The sequence below is a fragment of the Microcaecilia unicolor genome, chromosome 8 (assembly GCF_901765095.1).
Source record: "Microcaecilia unicolor chromosome 8, aMicUni1.1, whole genome shotgun sequence".
Taxonomy (NCBI): domain Eukaryota; kingdom Metazoa; phylum Chordata; class Amphibia; order Gymnophiona; family Siphonopidae; genus Microcaecilia; species Microcaecilia unicolor.
In genome coordinates, this window is record NC_044038.1 from 102,771,616 (window position 1) to 102,796,633 (window position 25,018).

The 25,018-nt window shown below is 46.3% G+C and overlaps 1 protein-coding gene across 2 annotated transcripts in view; it reads right to left on the reverse strand.

The window, feature by feature from the left end:
• Positions 1 to 1,497: 1,497 nt before the first annotated feature.
• FXYD3 (FXYD domain containing ion transport regulator 3) overlaps positions 1,498 to 25,018 on the reverse strand; it is a 237,527-nt gene continuing 214,006 nt past the window's right edge. For both annotated transcript variants that reach the window (XM_030211789.1, XM_030211790.1), the window contains exons 7-8: positions 24,346 to 24,395; positions 1,498 to 1,724 (exon numbers count right to left, since the gene is read on the reverse strand). In XM_030211789.1, coding sequence (XP_030067649.1) covers positions 1,705 to 1,724; positions 24,346 to 24,395 — 70 coding nt within the window. In that variant the 3' untranslated portion in view covers positions 1,498 to 1,704. The remainder of the gene's footprint in view (positions 1,725 to 24,345; positions 24,396 to 25,018) is intronic.

Genomic DNA, 25,018 nt, shown 5'->3' on the forward strand with positions numbered 1-25,018 from the left:
CTGTCCTTTTGATATTTCTTTTATACATCCACTATCCATCTTCCCTTCCTCCTGCACCCCCATGACCCCCCACCCACTTCCTGTAGTCTGGCATCTCTTTTTCTCTCCCTTCCTCTGTTGGGCAACTGTCTCTCCCCAGTCCAGTCAATTTCTCTCTCTCTTCCCTCCGCCCCCCCCCCCAGTCCAGCATCTGCCCTTCTCCTTATGCTCCAGGTCTCTCCCCATTCCCCCGGGTCCCCCAACCCCTAGGTCCAGCATCTCTCTCCCCTTTCTCCTTAGATCCCAGTCTCTCCTGCTCCCTCTATTCCCTCCTCCCCCATGTCCAGCATATGTTTACTTGTGCTCCCCCCAGTCCTGCAAACACTGCAGTGGGTGACAGTAGAGCAGAAAGATGCATCCAGGGGGGTAGCCAGACCTCGACGGGAGGGGGGGCAGAGCCTAAGGTTGGGGAGCACATTTTGGCTCACCTCCCGCTGCCACCACTGCTCCCCCCCCCCGCCCTGTCCTACTTTCAGCACCGGTGGGATACGGCAGAGGAAAGGCACCACCGGATAAAAAGCAGCTTTCAGTGCTGCCTCTGCCGTGACTCGCCGCAGCATTTGAAGGGTGGAGGGCACGGGTGCATGGATGAGAGGGTAAGGGGAGGGTAAAGAGGAAGCCGGACCCAGGAATGGGGAGAGGGGGAAGAAGAGAGGAAGGGAAGGTACAATTTCATGCGGCCCTCAGCATTTTGCCAGGCTCCCTCAACGGTAGCTATGCCCCTGGGTGCTATCCCTTTAAGAAACACAAAACCAAAGGTGAGGGAGAGGGAAAGGATGTAAAGGTTGGCCAGCATGTGGTGGGAAGCGTATAGAGCATCAGTGCTGAGAAGCATGATAACAAGTGGGAGGGAGAGGAGAAAACAGAAACAGACAGAGAAGAGAAAAAAAGCCTCAACTTTTAGTCAGCTGCCAGTTGCAAAGCTGACTCAGTTAAGCACAAGGTCTGGCCATGCTGGGTCTTCCCAGGGGTGTGGCTTGGTCCATGCAGCTCAAACAAGAAATGGAAACTGGCAGTTGTAGAGGTGGGAGGGAGGAAGAGAGAGAAAAAGTGGAGGATTAGGGTTTCAGGGCAGGCAACGGGAGAAAGAGGTTCAAATACTGTTCCGTTTAATGTATGGTATAGAAAAGAAAGCAATCAATTAAATAATATAGAGCCCTGTTTACTAAGGTACACTAGCATTTTTAGCGCATGCTAAAATTAGAGTCACCCATATGTTCCTATGAGCGACTTAATGTTTAGCACACGCTAATCATTAGCACGCACTAAAAACGCTAGCGTGCCCTTAGCACAGCTTAGTAAACATAAGTCCCTAGGGTGTAAAACTAATGCTGACTGAGAGGTTTCCTCACAGTTCCAAGAAAGGCTATGAGAGAGTCACACTGCAGAGTCACGCTCTGGGTAAGGCACATGAGTAAAATACAGTGTAAAATTTAAAAAGTGAAAAAAGAGAACCACTGGGATAAAACATACACTCTTTATTGAATTTGTACATAGAGAAATAAAACCAAAGAGGGACAGAAGAGAGTCCGAATGTTACCATGATCAGGCCACAGGCAGTACTGGAAGGGGAGCAGTGAAGGTATAATTAATGTTTCTCCCAGGAAATCCAGGCATCCATATAAGCTTCATCTAGGACTGACAGACCCTGCCCTGGCAACTTCTTCAGCAATTGGTGGCACTTCCTGCAACAAAAGGGACCAGAAGAGATTTCAGCTAGACCTGGAAACACATGGGGAAGAATCAATTCCTTTTGCATTACTGGGGGCAGGAAGAAGTGCAGTTTTCTTCAAACCAGTCTCTATTTTCATATACAAAGAGAGATCTCTTCTGTGTACATTCAGTATTAATTTTTTTCTCTGTTTTGTTTTTTTACACTATTGCAGTCTGACACCCTTCTGTAACAAGGAAAGCTTCTGCAGAATATTCTGCCTCTATACACTCTTTGCTATGATGGATGTACCCACTTATAGAGAGAGGTCTGCTCTCCCCTGTGTACAGGAGCTCAGTTCCTGGCCTGCTAGAGAGGCACTATGGTGTACCACAGCCATCTCCACCCCACAGGGCTTCATCCTACAACCCCTTCTGCCATTTGCAGCTTTCCACTCAGACCACTCAGCTTTCGGTGTGAATTTTGTGACCCATGACCAACTTGCCTTTTAGAAGGCACTCTTTCTTAACCAAAACTGTTACCATCCTCATGCCCCCTCCCCACATTTAGAATCCCTTGCATAAGAAACTCAGCTCCTCCATATGTTAGAGTGATGGCCTCAAAGATCTCCCCTTTCTACTCCAGCACTCTGAAATAATTCAGGTATTGCTACACATAGGGTATAAAGACCCCATGCAGACACCATGGCTAAACATTCCTCAAAGTTCAAATGCTGTCCCAAAGTAGAAACAGGTAAACATGGGGAGATACATGAATAGAAAATATATTTAATTATGTGCTATGTAGCTTGAAATTCAAAACAAAGTAGAAGAAGGGAAGACAACTGAAGTGTCTATTTTTAAAACAATTTGTGCAAGGATTTGGTTTAGTAGATCCATGTCCAGCACAGGTCTTATGTTCTTTGTCAGGGAACACCTTTTTGTTTTTGTAAGATATGGTAGCTTGGTCACTTTTCAGAAGGAAGTTTTCCAGTGCCTTTATAAACAAGCTTTAGGAAAAACCGTTTTCAAGAAACCTTCACTATCAAAATGTGCTATGAATAGTTATTGGCCTATTCCTAATTTGTCACTTGTGGTCGATAATGGAGGCTAGCTAACTATTCAGTTAAAGAATATGTTGGAGGAAGCGTGAGGTCTGCATAATGTCAATCAGTTTTGCGCTGCCTTTAGTACAGAAACAGTGTTGTTAAATTATTTAAATTAATTAATAAGTAAGGGTAAAAGTAATGCATTTGATATACTGTCTTTCTATGGTACAACCAAAGGGGTTTGCATATTATATACAGGTACTTTCTCTATCCCTAGTGGGCTCACAAGCCATTTTACTGAAACACAGTTGAGCAGTTTTTTCCTTTCAAACTGCCTCTGTCTACTATACCCCCATCACCATATATTGTGGGGTGGGAAAGAATTCCAGCATGCTTTGTCCACTTTTGGTGTGACATCGTTGAAAATGGGGCATGGACATCAGACATCCACAGTAAGCACCCTGTATACTGGAATGCTATGCTTCACATTCTTTTTCATCTTTAGCTCTTTAGCAGAATAAATTTGAAAGTCAGGGGTTGAATTTATGCTCTTAACTTTGAGAGTTATGCTCCTTAATTTTCCTCTTTGAAAAGTTACAAGAGCTGAGTGTTTCAATTTATACTCAAAATTTCACTGAATCCCTACATTTAGGAGCATAAAATGGGGTCAGCAACGGGGATATATTTAGGGTGGGTGAAAAAAGTTAGAAGTTTAGCACTGATTTTCAGCAATAGGCTCATAATCTTGGCAAATGAATGGCAGGCCTAAATTTATGTGCATGAGCTCCTACACTATAATTCATTTTCATCTGAAAACATGGAGGGGAATTTTTGAAAAGACATCCAAGTCAGAATAGAAACGCCCAGCTCATAACATCCAAAATGTTTTTTTCTAACAGGAAATGTCAGAATTTACTGTTCGAAAATACGCGAGATGGTCCAGCATGAACAGCCATTTTACAAACTGGGGGATCTTTTACAAAAGTGTGGTAAAAAGTGGCCTGCGGTAGTGTGGGTGAATGTTTTGGACACGCGCTAGGCCATTTCTTTACCACATCTGGAAAAAAGGGTTTTTTCAATGGGCCGGGAAATGGACATGCGGCAAAATTAAAACTAGCATGTGCCTATTTATAGCCTGAGTCCTTAACACCACTCATTGACTTTGCGGTAAGGGATCACGCAATACCTTCGCAGTAACCATGCAGCACGCTCCAACTGCTGATTACCGCCGGGAACATCCCCCACAGTAGAAAATTATTTTCTACTGCAGGATTTGGCAGGATTCGGCACACGCAAAACTTGGAATTACTGCCAGGTTCACGCGCTAGCCTGGCCGTAGTGCTGATTTGGGGCACACAACTTGTGCGTTAGCCCTACCGTGCCTTTGTAAAAGGGACCTGGAACGTCCAACATACAAACGGCAAAAAAGCAGGGACAAGTACAGCTACCTGGCAGCATTCTTAGAAGAATGGCCACACAGACATCCCTATAAAGTAGAGGGACTGCCTAGTGGTTAGTGCAGTGGACTCTAAACCAAGGGACTCAGGTTCAAATCCCACTTTGTTTTATTTTGTAATTGTTAATTGTTTTATTTTGTAATTGTTATCCCTCCAGGAACGGAGAAATACATACTGTAACTGAATGTCCACTAATTCAACAGCCTTCGGGCTTGCAAGTGGCTTATGTATTTAGGTACAGTAGGTGGTATAGTAGGTATTTTTCTGTTTCTGGAGGGTTTACAATTTAAAAAAAATTGAGCTAAAGTGGGACTTGAATTTGGGTTTAAAGTCCACCTGAAACTGAACATGTCCAAGACCGAGCTTATCGTCTTTCCACCAAAACCCACTTCTCCTCTTCCTCCACTCTCTATCTCAGTTGATGGCACCCTCATCCTCCCCGTTTCATCTGCCCGCAACCTCGGAGTCATCTTTGACTCCTCCCTCTCCTTCTCTGCGCATATCCAGCAGATAGCCAAGACCTGTCGCTTCTTTCTCTTTAACATCAGCAAAATTTGCCCTTTCCTCTCTGAGCACACCACCCGTACTCTCATCCACGCTCTCATTACCTCTCGCCTTGACTACTGCAACCTACTCCTTACTGGCCTCCCACTTAGCCATCTATCCCCCCTTCAATCTGTTCAGAACTCTGCTGCACGTCTTATATTCCGCCTGAACCGATATACTCATATCACCCCTCTTCTCAGGTCACTTCACTGGCTTCCAATCAGATACCGCATACAGTTCAAGCTTCTCCTTCTTACCTACAAATGCACTCAGTCTGCAGCCCCTCATTACCTCTCTACCCTCATTTCCCCTTACGTTCCCGCCCGTAACCTCCGCTCACAGGACAAATCCCTCCTCTCAGTACCCTTCTCCACCACCGCCAACTCCAGGCTCCGCTCATTCTGCCTCGTCTCACCCTATGCTTGGAATAAACTTCCTGAGCCCTTACGCCAAGCCCCTTCCCTACCCATCTTCAAATCCTTGCTCAAAGCCCACCTCTTCAATGTTGCTTTCGGCACCTAACCTTTATACCTTTCAGGAAATCTAGACTGCCCCTATTTGACTGACTGTACATTTGTCCTTTAGATTGTAAGCTCCTTTGAGCAGGGACTGTCCTTCTATGTTAAATTGTACAGCACTGCGTAACCCTAGTAGCGCTTTAGAAATGTCAAGTAGTAGTAGTAGTAGTAATCACTAGGCTACTCCTCAGACTTACTTCCTGCTTTGCTAAGAATGTTCATAATACCTGAAGCTGTCAGAGCCTGATATCCCCTTTCAGTTTAACTACTACTACTACTTATCATTTCTAGTGCTACTAGACGTACGCAGCGCTGTACACTTGAACATGAAGAGACAGTCCCTGCTCGACAGAGCTTACAATCTAATTAGGACAGACAAACAGGACAAACAAGAGATAAGGGAATATTAAAGTCAAGATGATAAAATAAGGGTTCTGAACAAGTGAACAAGAGTTAGGAGTTAAAAGCAGCATCAAAAAGGTGGGCTTTTAGCTTAGATTTGAAGACGGCCAGAGATGGAGCTTGACGGACCGGCTCAGGAAGTCTATTCCAGGCATAAGGTGCAGCAAGATAAAAGGAACGGAGTCTGGAGTCAGCAGTGGAGGAGAAGGGTGCAGATAAGAGAGATTTACCCAGTGAATGGAGTTCCCAGGGAGGAATGTAGGGAGAGATGAGAGTGGAGGTACTGAGGAGCTGCAGAGTGAATGCACTTATAGGTCAATAAGAGGAGTTTGAACTATATGCGGAAACGGATAGGAAGCCAGTGAAGTGACTTGAGGAGAGGGCTAATATGAGCATAACTACACTAGCGGAATATTAGTCGTGCAGCAGAATTTTGAACAGATTGAAGAGAGAGATGGCTAAGTGGGAGACCTGTGAGAAGCAAGTTGCAATAGTCTAAGTGAGAGGTGATAAGAGTGTGGATGAGGGTTCTGGTAGTGTGCTCAGAAAGGAAAGGGCGAATTTTGCTGATATTATAGAGAAAGAAACAACGGTTTTAGCAGTCTGTTGAATATGTGCAGAGAAGGAGAGGGAGCATAGGCGGTCGGTGGCCCAACTGTTTGGGGAGGCTAAAGGGGGTGGGGTTAGGGTTGGGGCCATGGGTGGAGCTTAAATCCATAATTGTCTGATAACACACAGAAAAAATAAATAAATAAAAATAAAAGTCACAATTAATACCTTTTATTAAATTTAGATATTAGCTATGTATCATATGTCAAAGAATAAAGTGGTTGCTCAAAGCATATACTAACCACAATCGCTCAACTGCAAAACACTATGCACAACTTTGTGCAAAAACACACTCAGAACCTTACTGTACCATAAATATTACACTGGGCAAAACCTAATACACCAATATACCACCCATACGGAAAATGCAGACCGTCAACAATATGAAACAAGGGATCATAATATCACAATTCTCATGTAGAGCCACAAAACACCCTAATTCATGTTTAATGTGGGATAAAATGCCATAAATAAGTAAAAAATATAAACTTTTAATGTTGAGCACCTGATTCTCAAAGTGGACATATTCCAAACACTATAATGAAAATAAAATGATCTTTTCTACCTTTGTTGTCTGGTGACTGTTTTTCTGATCATGCTGGCCAAGTATCCGATTCTGCTGCTATCTGTCCTCTTAACTCCGTTTCCAGGGCTTCCTTTCCATTTATTTCTTTACTTTCCGCCTTTCTTCTTCATTTCTTGCCTTTCATCCGTAAGTAAAAGCTGGGTCCTCTGCAGACTTGACTGTCCAGTGGATCCAGCTTCTGCCTATTTTCTCCATCGATGTGCAGGTTTTCTCCCTTTTCCCTCATCTTATCTCCTTCCTCTCTCTTCCCTCCCCTCCATCCATGCCCAGCATTTTTTCTCTCTCCCTTCCCCTCCATCCATGTGCATCTCCTTCCTCTGTCTTCCCTCCTCTCCATGCATGTCCAGAATTTCTCCCCTTCATTCATGTGCATCTCCTTCCTGTCTTCCCTTCCCTCCATCCATGTCCAGCAACCCTCCTCTCTCCCCTGTCCTCCATCCATCCAAGTCCACCAACCCTCTTCTCCCCTCTAGCCACCCATGTCCAGCAACCCTCCTCTCTCTCCCCTGCCTCCCCTCCATCCACCCATGTCCAGCAACCCTCCTCTCCCCTCTAGCCACCCACCCATGTCCAGCAAATCTTCTCTCCCCTGACCTCCCCTCCACCCATGTCCAGCAACCCTCCTCTGTCCCCTGCCATCCCCTCTATCCACCCATTCCAGCAACCCTCCTCTCCCCTGCCCTCCCCTCCATCAATGTCCAGCAACCCTGTTCTCTCCCCTGCCCTCCATCCACCCATGTCCAGCAACCCTGCTCTCCCCTCTAGCCACCCACCCATGTCCAGCAACCCTCCTCTCTCCCCTGCCATCCCCTCTATCCACCCATGTCCAGTAACCCTCCTCTCTCCCCTGCCATCCCCTCTATCCACCCACCCATTCCAGCTACCCTCCTCTCCCCTGCCCTCCATGCACATCCAGCAATTCCCTTCTGTCCCCTGCCCCCCTCCATCCATAACCAGCCCGATTCTCCTCTCCCCTGCCTCCATCCATCTGGGCCAGCGGCGCCCTGGGTCTCCCCTTTCCCTCTCCTTGCTTACTATCTGCCCCACGCCATCTTTAATTTACCTCCGCTCCGTCCCCAGCGTCGACTCAGCCGCATCATTTCAAAACCCGCCCTGCTGCCCGTCTCTATTCTCCCCTCGCTCCCTTTGCGACGTGATTCATGCCGCAGACAGAGTCCCTCCTTCTGACATCATTTCCTCAAGGGCGGGACTCTGCAGAACAAATTACGTTGCGAAGGGAGCGAGGAGAGAATAGAGACGGGCAGCAGGGCGGGCTTTGAAATGATGCGGCCAACGCTGGGGAGGGGACGGAGCGGAGGTAAATTAAAGATGGCATGGGGCAGATAGTAATTAACGGAAAGGGATGGAAGGGGACACTCACGGCGCCACTCGCCCGGCCTCCCCAAGCCTCTTATACCGGGCGCCTATGAGAGGGAGGAGTCGAAGATGACCCCAAGGTTATGAGCTGATGAGACAGGAAGGATGGGAGTGTTATCCACAGAAATAGAGAATGGGGGAGGAGGAGAGGTTGGTTTAGGGGGAAAGATAAGAAGCTCAGTCTTGGTCATATTTAGTGTTAGATGGCGCTGAGACATCCAGGCAGCAATGTCAGACAGGTAGGCTGATACTTTGGCCTGGATTTCGGCTGAGATTTCTGGTGTGGAGAGGTAAATCTGGGAGTCATCAGCATAAAGATGATACTGAAAACCATGGGATGAGATCAGAGTACCAAGGGAAGAAGTATAGATGGAGAAAAGAAGAGGTCCCAGGACAGATCCCTGAGGAACACCAACTGACAGTGGGATAGAAGTAGAAGAGGATCCATTAGAGTATACACTAAAAGTACGCTGGGAGACATAAGAAGAAAACCAGGAAAGAACAGAGCCCTGAAATCCAACTGCTTGCATGTGTGGGAAAATGTGGGATATAAGCAAACCATAAATAAATAATAAGTGAGGACAGCATATCAAGGATTAGGCTGTGATCAACAGTGTCAAAAGCAGCAGATAGATCGAGAAGGATGAGGATAGAATAGAGACCTTTGGATCTGGCCAGGAACAGATCATTGGAGACTTTAGCAAGCGCTGGTTCACTTGAATGAAGGGGGCAAAAGCCAGATTGAAGTGGATCAAGAATAGCTTGAGATGAAAGAAAGTCAAGGCAATGGCGGTGAACAGCACGTTCAAGTATCTTGGATAGGAAAGGGAGGAGGGAGATGGGGCGATAGTTGGAAGGACAGTTAGGGTCCAATGAAGATTTTTTAAGGAGTGCTGTGACTACTGCATGTTTGAAGGCATCAGGAACAGTCGCAGTGGACAGTGAAAGATTGACGATATGACAGATAAACGGGATGACAGTAGGAGAGATAGTGTTAAGTAGATGGGTGGGAATAGGATCAGAGGAACAGGTAGTTAGTTTCGAGGCGGAAAGAAGATGTGTAATTTCCTCTTCAGTGATTTCAGAAAAGGAGGAAAAGGAGGCAGGGGTTGGAGGGTTGAGAGAATGGACTAAGGGAAGGAGAGGTGAAGGTGACCTGGTTGAGAATTCAAGTTTAATCTTGTGAACCTTATCATGAAAGTACTCAGCCAGAGTCTGGGGGGAAAGTGAAAGGGGTGTTGGAGGTGAAGGCACTTTGAGGAGAGAGTTCAGTGTGGCAAAGAGACGTTGAGGGTTTGAGCCAAGAGAATTTGTCAACTGGATGTAATAGTCCTGTTTGGCAAGTAAATGAGCAGACTGGAAGGAGGTCAGCAAGAATTTGAAATGTATGAAGTCAGCATGGGCACGGGATTTCAGCCAAAGGCGTTCAGCAGAGCGGGCACAGGAACGTAGGTAGTGGATTCTAGAGGTCAGCCAAGGCTGGGGTTTGGTACGTTTTACAGAACAGGGAATGGGAGGAGGGAGAGTATCCAGAGCAGAGGAGAGAATAGTATTATAGGAAGAGACAGCCTCACTGACAGACTTGGATAACATAGTGGTAGAGAAGAGATTTGAAACATTGGAGGACAGAGTTGAAGGGTTAATAGCCTGAAGATTCCTAAATGTATTGGTTAAGATTGGACGGGACTGGGGAGGAGGGTGTTTAAGTGTGAAAGTTATCAGATGATGGTCAGAGAGGGGAAGAGTTGAGGCACAGAAACTGGAGAGTGAGCAGTTTGAGAAGAGGATAAGATCAAGACAGTGGCCATTATGGTGAATGGGAGCAGTGGAGCACAGTTGAAGATTGAAAGAGGATGTTAAAGCAAGAAACTGCAAAGCATAAGAGTCAGAGGGATCATTAGCATGAATGTTAAAATCCCCAAGAATGAGGGAAGGAGATGAAGGTTCAAGAAAGAAGGAACGCCAAGCATCAAAGTCAGTGAGAAAGGAAGAAAGGGACTTATCAGGGGGTCGATAAATGACTGTTACTCGGAGAGGCAAAGGAGCAAATAGACGGATGGAGTGGACTTTGAAGGAAGAAAAACAGTGAGACTGAGGTAGAAGAAGAGGTTGAAATCTACAAGAGGGTGAAAGTAGTAGCCAGACACCACCTCCGCGGCCAACCGGGCGAGGAGTATGGGAGAAAAGATAACCTCCATGGCATAGGGCCGCAACTGAAGCAGAATCTTCAGGGTAAAGCCAAGTTTCAGTTAGGGCAAGCAGATGGAGAGTACGAGAGATAAAGAGGTCATGGATGTAGGAAAGTTTGTTACAGACAGAGCGGGCATTCCACAGAGCGCAAGAGAAAGGCAGGGAAGGAGGGGGGAGGAGAGGAACAGAAATTAGATTGGAGATATCACAGTGTGACCTGCACAAATAGGATGAGAGCTGATGTGGAGGACCAAGATTAATGTCCCCAGCGGAGAGCAGGAGAAGGAGAAAGAGAGTACGGAGAAGAGTAGGAGAGGTATGACGACAGCAACGAAGGCGACGAAGGCGAAATGTACTCAGATAGAAAGGAGATGAATGAATAGAAGGAAGGAAATGTTTAAGGTTGAGAGCTGAGAAAAAGGAAGAGGAAAAAAGAGATGGTGAGATGATGAATACAGATGGTGGACAATGTGTTCCTGCATTGTACAGTGGTTTAAGATGGAGAAACAAATTAGGAAGGGACAGTGCCAAGAAGAAAAAGTGTACTGGAGCCATAAATAGTAACTGGGAGAAAAATAGATGTAAAGAGAAAAATGCCCCGCGCGCGCGCCTAGAGCGGAGGCCCTGAGTGGATTGGAGTGGACCTGGGAGTCACCCCGGAGAAGGCTATAAAGATATGCAGGTGAGCTGCAAGTCCTCCACAGCACCTGAAAGGCAGCCGGTGGTAGAGCTGGGCACTTCTCAGCTGAGGAAAGGATTACCAGGGGTTAGGCTGAAACCAGCATTCCTCCCCCTGAGGGTCGCCTGATCCTAGCCAAAAAGCACCTGGAAACCCTGGGCACTTGGAGTGAGTATCATAATTCAACAATGTAAATTCCTTCCAGTTCGTCAGAATTTGCTTAATCGCAGTAACTATAAAACATTTTAATAGTTTAGATCTATTTGGGCTCATTTTCGAAAGAGGACGCCCATCTTGCGACATAAATCGGAAGATGGACATCCTTCTTCCAGGGTCGTCCAAATTGAAAGCCGATTTTGGATGTCCCCAACTGCTTTCTGTCACAGGGATGGCTAAAGTTCAAGGGGGCATATTGGAGGCATAGCGAAGGCGGGACTTGGGCGTGCCTAACGCTTGGACGTCCTTGACCCATAATCGAAAGTAACAAGGACGTCTCTGACGAACACTTGGACAACTTTACCTGGTCGTGTTTTTCTTGCAACCAAGGCACAAGAAGGTGCTCGAAATGACCAGATGACCAACGGCGAGAATCGGGGATGACCTCCCTTTACTCCCCCAGTGGTCACTAACCCCCTCCCACCCTCAAAAAATATCTTTCAAAATATTGATTGCCAGCATCTATGCCAGCCTCAGATGCCATACTCAGGTTCATGACAGCAGTTATCTAGATTGTAAGCTCTTTGAGCAGGGACTGTCTTATTGTGTATGGTGTACAGCGCTGCGTATGCCTTGTAGCGCTATAGAAATGATAAGTAGTAGTAATATGTAGATCCCTGGAGCAGTTTTAGTGGGTGCAGTGCACTTCAGGCAGGCGGACCCAGGCCCATCCCCCCCTACCTGTTATGTTTGTGGAGGAAACAGCAAGACTTCCAAAACCCACCACAAACCTACTGTACCCACATCTAGGTGCCCCACTTCATCCGTAAGGGCTATGGTAGTGGTGTACGGTAGTGGGTTTTGGGGGCTCAGCACAAAAGGTAAGGGAGCTATGTACTTGGGAGCAATTTATGAAGTCCACTGTAGTGCCCCCTAGAGTGCTTGGTTGGTGTCCTGGCATGTCAGGGGGACCAGGGCAGTACAACTGCTGGCTCCTCCCATGACCAAATGGCTTGCATTTGGTCGTTTCTGAGATGGACGTCCATGGTTTTGATTATCGCCGAAAATCAGAAACGACCAAATCTAAGGACGACCAAATTTAAGGATTTGGACGTCCCTGACGGTATTTTCAAAACGAAAGATGGACATCCATCTTGTTTCGAAAATACGGGTTTTCCCGCCCCTGGATCAGGACGTTTTGTGAGGATGTCTGTATCAAAACATGGACGTCCCTTTCGAAAATGCCCCTCATTATAGTCTAGTTTTTCCTCAAGTGCCACAGCACCACCAATTATAGTTGCCAGGGTTATTAGGGATCAAATCTTTAAAAACTTTGCAATGGTAGCCTATACTTCACCCAGGAAAAACCAAACTTGTGGACTAAGGAAAATCATATGTTCTAATGTTTCAGAAGAGCTATTGCATGACTAGCACATGCTATTGGTATTGTGTTTGATTTTAGGTTTGAGTTTAGGTGTCCAGATCCAGAAAGCTCTTTGTAGCAAGAAGTACACAGACTGTGTAAGAGTGGCTGATTTCAGTGCTTTGAAGGTGAAGAGCCATGCAATTTACCATTGCTGTTCATCAAGTGTTACGCCAAGGTCATGATGCCAAACTTCATGTAGGGCACAGTTATGAGCATATTTTTTTTGACGTAGTAATTTATACCAGATGGAAGGCTTCTTTTTTTTTTCTCGATAGTCTGACAAAGTATAACACGTAGGTTTACTGTTGTACTTATAGTCCTTGTGCGATTTTAACCAAGATTTTATACTACTCAATAACTGTATCCAGCAAAATAATTGAGACGCTGCTAATGAAAATGTTTCTTGGAATTGATCAAAAGACAACCATTCATTGCCATTCATAAGTTGACCAACATACCAAACTCCCAATCTTTGCCATGATGACCAGTTCACTGGTTGACCCTGTATTTTTATCTCAGAATTGTTCCACATAGGAGTTAAGCTCAGCTTTATTTGAATCGGAACCTATATTTTTATCCTTATGTACACACGGACAATGTTTTTATTGTTACTACCCCTCTCGGCTGGACTTTAGTGGTGTGCTCCCAGATACCTGCTGTTGTAGTCGTGGCGAATATCCAGGAAACACACAGTTACAGCAGAGGGGGTAGAACAAATAGACTAACCTCGTCCTTTACTCTCAAAGAATAAAGGAGGAAAAGAAGCTAAAATTTAGGATTTGCTCCTGATATAGAAGAACCAAACTTTCAGATTTGCAAATTATCTTTTTCTTTATTGAATATAAATGCAAGCAAATTTTCATTTAAATAATCTCAAATTCAAAGTTAGTTTGTGGCTTAATAGAACTGCACTAACATATTCAACATTCAAATGTGGAACTACATTTATACCCTTTACTTTTTATGTTTCTTTCAACAGAATCACCTCAAAAGCCAGAAAGGAACCCTTTTCAGATGAGTATTAAATTATCTTTTATCAAAATCAGATGTTTGTTGTTATTCTACTTTCCTTGCTATTAATTTAAGAATTTGAGTCTTTATGTGTATTATTGATGTTTTTGCAGGGATCTCACTGGAACCACAACACTTAGCCCAGGTCAGGTAAGTATGGATTCTTGGGTATTTGATGTTGTTCTTTTCCCTCGTTTCCCTTAAAATGTTGTAAAAAAAATAAAAATAAAAATTTATATATATATATATTTCTTTCAACACCCTTTGCAAATGTCACTTAGCTGTAGTTGAATTGATTTGGGTGATTTCTTTCTTGCGTTGGAGCTCAGCTGGAAACCCTTCAGTGGATATGTCACAGATTTCTTCTTCCTAAACCTCACTTAAATGAAATCAAATAGGAGGCAAAACCCTGACTACCTAATGATTTCGCTCCTTCCTATAGGACATTTAAGGAATAATAATACTGTAGCTTAATTACTACACAAAATAAACTTAAAATATCCTTTTCTCTCAAACCTGCGCTTCAATTGTTTCTCCCTATTCTAAAAAGAGTAGGCAGCCATGTGTCCATTTAGTACCTTAGCATACAGACTCTCATTCAACCTTCCATGACCTTAAATTCCCTATAACTTAACCATTCCATTCACTGTATGCAGGGACATACAGTGGTGGAAATAAGTATTTGATCCCTTGCTGATTTTGTAAGTTTGCCCACTGACAAAGACATGAGCAGCCCATAATTGAAGGGTAGGTTATTGGTAACAGTGAGAGATAGCACATCACAAATTAAATCCGGAAAATCACATTGTGGAAAGTATATGAATTTATTTGCATTCTGCAGAGGGAAATAAGTATTTGATCCCCCACCAACCAGTAAGAGATCTGGCCCCTACAGACCAGGTAGATGCTCCAAATCAACTCGTTACCTGCATGACAGACAGCTGTCGGCAATGGTCACCTGTATGAAAGACACCTGTCCACAGACTCAGTGAATCAGTCAGACTCTAACCTCTACAAAATGGCCAAGAGCAAGGAGCTGTCTAAGGATGTCAGGGACAAGATCATACACCTGCACAAGGCTGGAATGGGCTACAAAACCATCAGTAAGACGCTGGGCGAGAAGGAGACAACTGTTGGTGCCATAGTAAGAAAATGGAAGAAGTACAAAATGACTGTCAATCGACAAAGATCTGGGGCTCCACGCAAAATCTCACCTCGTGGGGTATCCTTGATCATGAGGAAGGTTAGAAATCAGCCTACAACTACAAGGGGGGAACTTGTCAATGATCTCAAGGCAGCTGGGACCACTGTCACCACGAAAACCATTGGTAACACATTACGACATAACGGATTGCAATCCTGCAGTGCCCGCAAGGTCCCCCTGCTCCGGAAGGCACATGTGACGGCCCGTCTGAAGTTTGCCAGTGAACACCTGGATGATGCCGAGAGTGATTGGGAGAAGGTGCTGTGGTCAGATGAGACAAAAATTGAGCTCTTTGGCATGAACTCAACTCGCCGTGTTTGGAGGAAGAGAAATGCTGCCTATGACCCAAAGAACACCGTCCCCACTGTCAAGCATGGAGGTGGAAATGTTATGTTTTGGGGGTGTTTCTCTGCTAAGGGCACAGGACTACTTCACCGCATCAATGGGAGAATGGATGGGGCCATGTACCGTACAATTCTGAGTGACAACCTCCTTCCCTCCGCCAGGGCCTTAAAAATGGGTCGTGGCTGGGTCTTCCAGCACGACAATGACCCAAAACATACAGCCAAGGCAACAAAGGAGTGGCTCAGGAAGAAGCACATTAGGGTCATGGAGTGGCCTAGCCAGTCACCAGACCTTAATCCCATTGAAAACTTATGGAGGGAGCTGAAGCTGCGAGTTGCCAAGCGACAGCCCAGAACTCTTAATGATTTAGAGATGATCTGCAAAGAGGAGTGGACCAAAATTCCTCCTGACATGTGTGCAAACCTCATCATCAACTACAGAAGACGTCTGACCGCTGTGCTTGCCAACAAGGGTTTTGCCACCAAGTATTAGGTCTTGTTTGCCAGAGGGATTAAATACTTATTTCCCTCTGCAGAATGCAAATAAATTCATATACTTTCCACAATGTGATTTTCCGGATTTAATTTGTGATGTGCTATCTCTCACTGTTACCAATAACCTACCCTTCAATTATGGGCTGCTCATGTCTTTGTCAGTGGGCAAACTTACAAAATCAGCAAGGGATCAAATACTTATTTCCACCACTGTACCTCTTTTCCACTCAAAACAAAACTAAATTTGGTTTAAAATTTCTCACTGCTTTCTCTTAGGGCAGCTCTCACTCACCCAAAACACATCAGTTTTCCCCAATTGGATTCAACAATACAGCTATGTCAAGGGGCTATCTGTTTATTTAATTACTCACTTTTCAGCCCAAATCCTCATTAGCAGTACCAAGGCTCATTTATTCCTTTCTCCCCAAAATGTTAACTCACTTTTTATCTCTTGAAATCCAGTTCTATCACTGGAACATCATTCACACTCACCTCAGCTCACTTTCCATATCAAAGTACCCTCTTTCAAACTGGCACACATAAGCCTGTGTCTTAATTGCTCTGTCACTTATTTCACTTTAAACCGATAAAATTTATACTTTTTCTCCTTTATGTCCCAGACACCCAGCATACGCTTCCTCTCACTCTCAGTGCTTCAGCCTTCTCCTCTCCCAGCTCAGAAGTTTGCCAGGCAACTCACTGCCCTCCACCCCCGAGAGGAACATCTGACATCCCTCAACCAATCAGACTGTCAGTTAAAGGCTGTTTCCCCCCCCTTTTTTTCTAAAATCTTGACTGTCCTAACTGAATCTCCATTTTGGATTTCCCTTTCTCCATAGAAATTAATGTAAAACTTACTATATATAGAATTGTAAAGTCAATTTTAACCTAAACTGTACCCAAAACACCCAGAAACATTTTATATTACAATCCCCACCTAATCATGGATTTATTTTTCTATAAAACAATTTTTAAGAAATGTCTCACAATTTCTTCATCTAACTCTATTAAAAATTCCCAAACTAAATTTAAACCTTTTTCAAAAATCAAATTAACCACTTCTGCACCTGCTCCGTCGAACTTAGAATTTTAACCCCCAAACTGGACCCTTATTTAAGCCCCTCCTTCAAAACTCCCACTTTAAGCCATAAACCTACATTTTAAACCCCCCAGAAATTACCATTAAATCCTCCAGAACCCATAATTATAAAAAAACCCCCAAAATTTCAATTAACCCCTTGCTTTCCAAAGCCTAAACATCCAAAACACACAATTTAAAAATAAACTAAAAAAAATCCTGGACCACAAGACCCTTATCATGTTCCTGCGAATGTTCTCACCTGAAGACCACCAACAAATCCGGCCCCATGATGATTCCAAAAAGACTGGAGCTAAAACAAAAAAAACACCCCAAAAATCGCCGAATTCTCTGGAGCTCCAGTTAGGCCTCAAAAATTGAGCCCCCGGCTTCGGCCTAACCGACCCAGAGACTACTCCCAAGCGGGCACACCCCCCATGCTGCCTAAGCAAACCAGGCCAGAAACTAACCCTGCCACAACAGCGCCTCTCCTACACGCTTCTATTAAACCTGGACAGCTGACCACCCATAGCGGCCCCCTCATGATCTCGGGTCCGACAGTCACCAGCGATCACACGCTCCCATGGTCCCCCAACAACAGCTCCTCCTCCCACAGCGCCACGAACTCGAAGCCACCTCACAGGCAGCCAGCACCAGCCACCAAAACCCCGGAATGGCCTCCCCAGAGCTCCAGATAAGTAAAAAAAAAAAACAAATTTAATATATTTCTTACCATATATTACATTATCCCTATGAAGAATACAATTTCAGACTAAAGCAGGCCTGGGAGGAGCCTATAGATGAGTTGGTGAAGGGGATGGGAGTGGGGCATGTTGATAGGGTTGGGAGGAAGGTCAGATCATGTTGTGAGGGAGGGGAGCTCAACTACATTTTCGGCTGCTACCTGGAAGTTAAGTGGGTACTGGCCATTCTCCGAGGACAAGCAGGCTTATTGTTCTCACTGATGGGTGACTTCCAACAGCAGCCCCAGGATCGGAGATCTTCCTAGCAACAAAGTTTGCTAGCCCTCGTGCGCACATGCGCGACTGTCTTCCCGCCCGTAGCGCGAGCGTGCTCCTCAAGTCTCTTTTTTCCGCGGCTCAGGACGGCTGTTTTTCAGAGGTTCTGCGCCTCAGGAGACCCTCACAGCATTTTTTGCTGCTTTTCGCCACTCTTCAGAGTTTTTTCTGATCGAGTTCGCTCGTCTATTTGTTTTAAAAAAAAAGTTCTTTCCTCTATTTCCTTAGCTTTGGTCCATGTAAGTTTCCTTTCGTTGCCGTGTGTGGCCATTTTGGCCGCCCGTATGGGTTTTCCCCGGTTTTGGTGCCTTTTTTTTCGGCAGCATCGCGAATTTTGATTTTGCTGGCGCGATTTTTCCACCCATGTCCTCGAAGCCTACCAGCAGCTTCAAGAAGTGCATGTGGTGCAGCCGGATGATCTCGCTCACTGATAGACACATTTTGTATCTTCAGTGTCTGGGGGCTGGTCATCGCCCCAACGCCTGCACTTTGTGTGTTCAGCTGAAAAGAGCACCCAGGCGGCGAGATTGGCACAGTGGAAACTTTTGTTCGGAGCCCCGTCCGGTACTTCGACGTCGACGGTGCCAATGGTACCGAGGTCATCGTCGGTATCCATGTCGGCATTGGAGACTGCATCGACGTCAGGAGCGCAGGTCATGGCTGTCCACAGACCCTCCCACGCTGGTAGCAGTGAGCCATCGAGTGGTCTTTTGGACCCGGCCCCGAGGAGACGTGTGGATTCCACGTCTTCCTCGTCGGTACTGGTGACGTGCTTCGAGCGAAGAAGCACCGTCATCGGTCACCTTCCCGTCACGGTACTGAGATCTCCGGGGCATCAAAGGATTCGGCACCCATGAAGCGTCGACGCCGGGAGGACCGCTCACCCTCCATACAGGAGGTGTCGATGTGCTCTTCTCCGGAAAGCCCGGTACCACCTCCTCGCCCCAGGCAGATTCGGAGTTCGTCGCCTGTACTGGCCCCACTGCCTTGCTCGACAGACACTCTAGACGAGCACCTCTGAGCCATTTTTCCAGAGATTCTGGAAGGGCTGCTGCGACCATCTGTTCCAGTACCGTTTGCGGCGGTTGGCTCCCCGCCCGTAGTGAGGACTGCAACGCCGGTACCACTTGCGGCATCGGCATGTGCTGCCACCCAAGTTGACTCCCCGTTGACGTCGCTGGAGGGAGCTTCGTCGCCGGCGGTGAGGAAGTCTTCTTCTCGGTATCGCCATAGAGGACTTAGTTCCTCAGTGTCGAGACGGGCTCAGCTTTGGACTGAAGTTAGAGAACTTGTGTCCGATACCGAAGGTGAGGCCTCATGGGAGGCAGAGGAAGACCCCAGATATTTTTCTTCTGAGGAGTCTTGTGGTCTTCCTTCTGATCCCACTCCTTCGCCAGAGAGAAAGCTTTCCCCCCCCCCCCCCCCCAAGAGTCTGTCTTTCTCTTCATTTGTCCGGGAAATGTCTACAGCAATTCCCTTCCCAGTGGTTACTGAGGATGAGCCCAGGGCTGAGATGTTCGAGGTCCTTGGCTATCCTTCGCCACCTAAGGAGTCATCCACTGTTCCCCTGCATAATGTCCTGAAACAGACATTGCTGGTGAACTGGACGAAACCATTAAGTAATCCCATTATTCCCAAAAAGATTGAGTCCCAGTATCGGATCCACGGGGACCCAGAGTTGATGAAGACCCGGTTGGCTCATGACTCTGGAGTTGTAGATTCGGCTCTCAAAAAAGCCAAGAGTACTAGGGATTACGCCTCGGCACCCCTGGGACACGAGTCTAGGACTCTGGACTCTTTTGGGAGGAAGGCCTAACCATTCTGCTATGCTCGTGTCCAAGATCCAGTCGTACCAGCTCTACATGAGCATCCACATGCGGAACAATGTGCAGCAGCTGACAGACTTGGTCGATAAGCTCCTGTCGGAGCAGGCCAAGCCTTTTCAGAAGGTGGTCTGGCAGCTGAAGGCATATCGCAAATTCCTGTCCAGGGGTGTTTACGACACTTTTGATGTTGTGTCCAGGGCCGCTGCTCAAGGTATAGTGATGCGTAGACTCTCATGGCTGCGTGCCTCTGACCTGGAGAATAGAGTCCAGCAATGGATTGCGGATGCTCCTTGGCGGGGGGATAACATTTTTGGTGAGAAGGTGGAACAGGTGGTAGAGCAGCTCCACCAGCGGGACACCGCCTTCGACAAACTCTCCCACCGGACGCCTTCAGCATCTACCTCAACAGGTAGACGTTTTTATGGGGGAAGGAGGAATACTCCCTATGCTTATAATATGCGTAGGTTCAATCCACCTGCCCACCAGCCTGCTCAGGCTATGCCCCAATGCACTCGTTCGCGTCAACAGTGTGTGCCTCAACAGGCCCTGGCAGCTCCCCAGCAAAAGCAAGGGACGGACCTTTGACTGGCTCCAGGCGAGCATAGCTGATATAAAAGTGTCCGTGCCGGACAATCTGCCGGTAGGAGGAAGGTTAAAGTTTTTTCACCAAAGGTAGCCTCTTGTAACCTCTGACCGGTGGGTTCTCCAAATAGTCCGGCTAGGATACTCGCTCAATTTGATCTCAAAACCTCCAAATTTCCCTCCAGGAGCTCAGTCCTTCAGCTTCCAGCACAGGCAGGTACTTGCAGAGGAACTCTCCGCCCTTCTCAGCGCCAATGCGGTCGAGCCCGTGCCACCGGGGCAGGAAGAGCTGGGATTCTATTCCAGGCACTTCCTTGTGGAAAAGAAAACAGGAGGGATGCGTCCCATCCTAGACCTAAGGGCCATGAACAAATATCTGGTCCGAGAAAAGTTCAGGATGCTTTCCCTGGGCATCCTTCTTCCCATGATTCAGAAAAACAATTGGCTATGCTCTCTGGACTTAAAGGATGCTTATACTCGCATCCTGATACTGCCAGCTCACAGGCAGTATCTTCGATTCTGTTTGGGAACACGGCATTTTCAGTATTGTGTGCTACTCTTTGGTCTCGCCTCTGCACCCAGAGTGTTCACAAAATGCCTGGCAGTTGTGGTGGCATCTCTAAGCAGACTGGGAGTGCATGTGTTCCCTTATCTCGACGACTGGCTGGTGAAGAACAACACCTTGGAGGCAGGAGCTCTACAGTCCATGCGGATGACTATTCGACTCCTGGAGATACCAGGGTTTGTGATAAATTATCCAAAGTCCCACCTTCTTCCAGTTCAGCGACTAGAATTCATAGGAGCTCTGCTAGACTCCCAGACAGCTTATGCCTACCTCCCTGAGGCGAGGACAGACAATCTCCTGTCCCTTGTTTCCTGGGTACGAGCGGCTCAGCAGATCACAGCTCGGCAGATGTTGAGATTGCTCGGCCACATGGCCTCCACAGTTCATGTGACTCCCATGGCTCGTCTTCACATGCGATCATCTCAATGGACCCTAGCTTCCCAGTGGTTTCAAGCTGCGGGGGATCTAGAGGACGTGATCCAACTGTCCACAGTTTTTCTCAAATCCCTACATTGGTGGACAATTCGCTCCAATTTGACCCTGGGACATCCCTTTCAAATTCCTCAGCCGCAAAAAGTGCTGACTATGGATGCGTCTCTCCTGGGGTGGGGAGCTCATGTCGACGGGCTCCACACCCAAGGGTGTTAGTCCCTCCAGGAAGCAGGTTTTCAGATCAATCTCCTGGAGTTATGAGCAGTCTGGAACGCGCTAAAGGCTTTCAGAGATCGGCTGTCCTTTCAAATTATTCAAATTCAGACAGACAATCAGGTTGCTATGTACTACATCAACAAGCAGGGGGGCACCGGATCTCGCCCCCCTGTGTCAGGAAGCCATCAGGATGTGGCTTTGGGCTCGCCAACACGGAATGTTTCTCCAAGCCACGTATCTGGCAGGCATAAAGAACAGTCTGCCCGACAGGTTGAGCAGGATAATGTAACCTCACGAGTGGTCTCTCAACTCGAGAGTAGTACGCGAGATCTTCCAAGGATGGGGCACCCCCTTGGTAGATCTTTTTGCCACTCAGATCAATCACAAGGTCCCTCAGTTCTGTTCCAGACTTCAGGCCCACGGCAGACTAGCGTCAGATGCCTTTCTCCTTTATTGGGGGAAGGGCCTCCTGTATGCATATCCTCCCATGCCCTTGGTAGGGAAGACTTTGCTGAAACTCAAGCAGGATCGTGGAACCATGATTCTGATCGCTCCCTTCTGGCCGCGACAGATCTGGTTCCCTCTTCTTCTGGAGTTGTCCTCACAAGAACCGTGGAGATTGGAGTGTTTTCCAACCCTCATTACTCAGAATGAGCCAACCTCCAGTCCCTGGCTCTCACGGCCTGGATGCAAGCAAGACTCCTTGGGTCTTTCTGAGGGTGTCTGCTTCCAGAAAAGATTCCACGAAGAGGTGTTATTCTTTCAAATGGAAGAGGTTTGCCGTCTGGTATGACAGCAAGGCCCTAGATCCTCGTTCTTGTCCTACACAGACCCTGCTTGAATACCTTCTGCACTTGTCCGAGTCTGGTCTCAAGACCAAATCTGTAAGGGTTCACCTTAGTGCAATTAGTGCTTTTCATTATTGTGTAGAAGGTAAGCCTATCTCTGGACAGCCTTTAGTTGTTCGTTTCATGAGAGGTTTGCTTTTGTCAAAGCCCCCTATCAAGCCTCCTACTGTGTCATGGGATCTCAATGTCGTTCTCACCCAGCTGATGAAACCTCCTTTTGAACCACTGAATTCCTGTCATCTGAAGTACTTGACTTGGAAGGTCATTTTCTTGGTGGCAGTCACTTCAGCTCGTAGAGTCAGTGAGCTTCAAGCCTTCGTAGCTCATGCTCCTTATACTAAATTTCATCGTAACAGAGTAGTCCTCCGCACTCACCCTAAGTTCTTGCCAAAGGTGGTGTCGGAGTTCCATCTGAACCAGTCAATTGTCTTGCCAACAATTTTTCCCCGTCCTCATACCCGCCCTGCTGAACGTCAGTTGCACACATTGGACTGCAAGTGAGCATTGGCCTTCTTTCTGGAGCGGCCAAGCCCATTCAGACAGTCTGCCCAAATGTTTGTTTCTTTTGATCCCAACAGAAGGGGAGTGTCTGTCGGGAAATGCACCATCTCCAATTGGCTAGCAGATTGCATTTCCTTCATTTACGCCCAAGCTGGGCCGACTCTGGAGGGTCATGTCACAGCTCATAGTGTTAGAGCCATGGCAGCGTCAGTGGCCCACTTGAAGTCAGCCACTATTGAAGAGATTTGCAAAGCTGCGACGTGGTCATCTGTCCACACATTCACATCTCATTATTGCCTCCAGCAGGATACCTGACTCAGTCGGTTCGGGCAGTCGGTGCTGCAGAATCTGTTTGGGGTATAGAATCCAACTCCACCCCCCTAAGCCCAGTTTTATTCTGTTCCAGGCTGCACTCTCAGTTAGTTGGTTCTATTTAGGTCAATCTCAGTTATATCCTCGCCGTTGCGAGGCCCAATTGACCACTGTTTGTTGTGTTGAGTGAGCCTGGGTGCTAGGGATACCCCAATCGTGAGAACAAGAAGCCTGCTTGTCCTCGGAGAAAGCGAGTTAGTTACCTGTAGCAGGTATTCTCCGAGGACAGCAGGCTGATTGTTCTCACAAAACCGCCCTCCTCCCCTTTGGAGTTGTATCTTCCCTTGTCATTTGCTTTCTACTGGACTGAGGAGCACGCTCGCGCTAAGGGAGGGAAGACGGTTGCGCGTGCGCGCGAGGGCTAGCAAACTTTGTTGTTAGGAAGATCTCTGATCCTGGGGCTGCCGTCGGACGTCACCCATCAGTGAGAACAATCAGCCTGCTGTCCTCGGAGAACATCCGCTACAGGTAAGTAACTTCGCTATATTCAATGCCAGCAACCACATAGTTAAGCAACAAAAGTTAGAATTGATATTGATTTGGGCACTGGCACCGAATATTGCTAGCTATGCAGGCCCTGGCACCAGTATAAACTTCCAGCTTCTCCCCGACTCTACCTCTGGAAAATCCCTCTCCTGCCCACTTTTATTCAGTCACACTGGCTAGTTAACGACACTGAATAATCTATGGCTGGCTGGCCGGCCCGCTGAATATGATTTATGTGAGCATAGCCTCTCCTGCTCACTTAAATTGCTTTGAATATCCAGCGAGTATTTTAAGTTAGGGCTGCAGGTATAGATGAGCAGAAAATTTTAATCGGGCTATGATATTGCTTATTTTATATTGTATTTCATTCAGCTTTTGTTTATGTGTTTTTATTTAAATTTATTGAACAATTTTGTTTTTGTGTGCTTTATTTGTATATATATTTACATTTGTAGTTTGTTTTCATATACTATTTTATATTTGATGTTTTTATTATTTTGTAGCCTCCTTTCTACAGTACATCTTTGGATTTTAAAAACCAGATTTTAAATGATGGAATTAAAATTACATTTATTCAATGAAAGATTATTCCCACAAGAACAGCGTGGGACGGTCCTTTATGAATGGAACCTCAACCGCTCTCTGGCTGTGTTATGGAAGGATGCATGCTGGTCTTACTCACCTGGTGTGATCAGCTGTTGCTGCACCTGTGACTCACTCCTCCTCTTGTTTCTGGAAGACAATGGTCGTTCTATTAGCATGTGAACAGCATCATGGCTTGGAAGGCATTTACATCAATAGTACAAGCCAAGCACCAGTTCTCCTACCCTGAAGTCTTTCAGAGCAACCCAAGATCCCAAAGAGGACATTTCTCTAGTAAGTGAACACTATTTTGCTTTGTGCTTTAGGAACTTAAAGATTGGGGTTTAAAGGAGGAATTTTAGGTTGATGTTAAGCAGAATAAAAATATAAAAAAGCAAATTTTATCAACTAATCTCCATAGTCTTTTCCCCTTAGTTTTAAAACTTGAACTTTATACCACAGCATTAACAGATAGCCGCTAGCAGGCACTGCAGGATCTAGTTTAGTATTAAGGGGGAATAAAAGAGAGAGAGAGAGAGAGAGAGAGAGAAAGAAAGAAAGAGGGAAAAGCAAGCAGAACCTAGTTTAGTATTAAGGGGGAAATAAAAAGAGAGAGAGAAAAAAAGCAAGCATTATTAACTAGTTGCCATAGTGTACAACCCTTTCCCATACTTTTAAACTGAAATTTTCTCTATAAATAGGCATTTTCTCCATAGTTTTAAACTGAAACCTTTTCTAGACGTAGAAACTTAACTGCCAAAAACTCTTGTTCT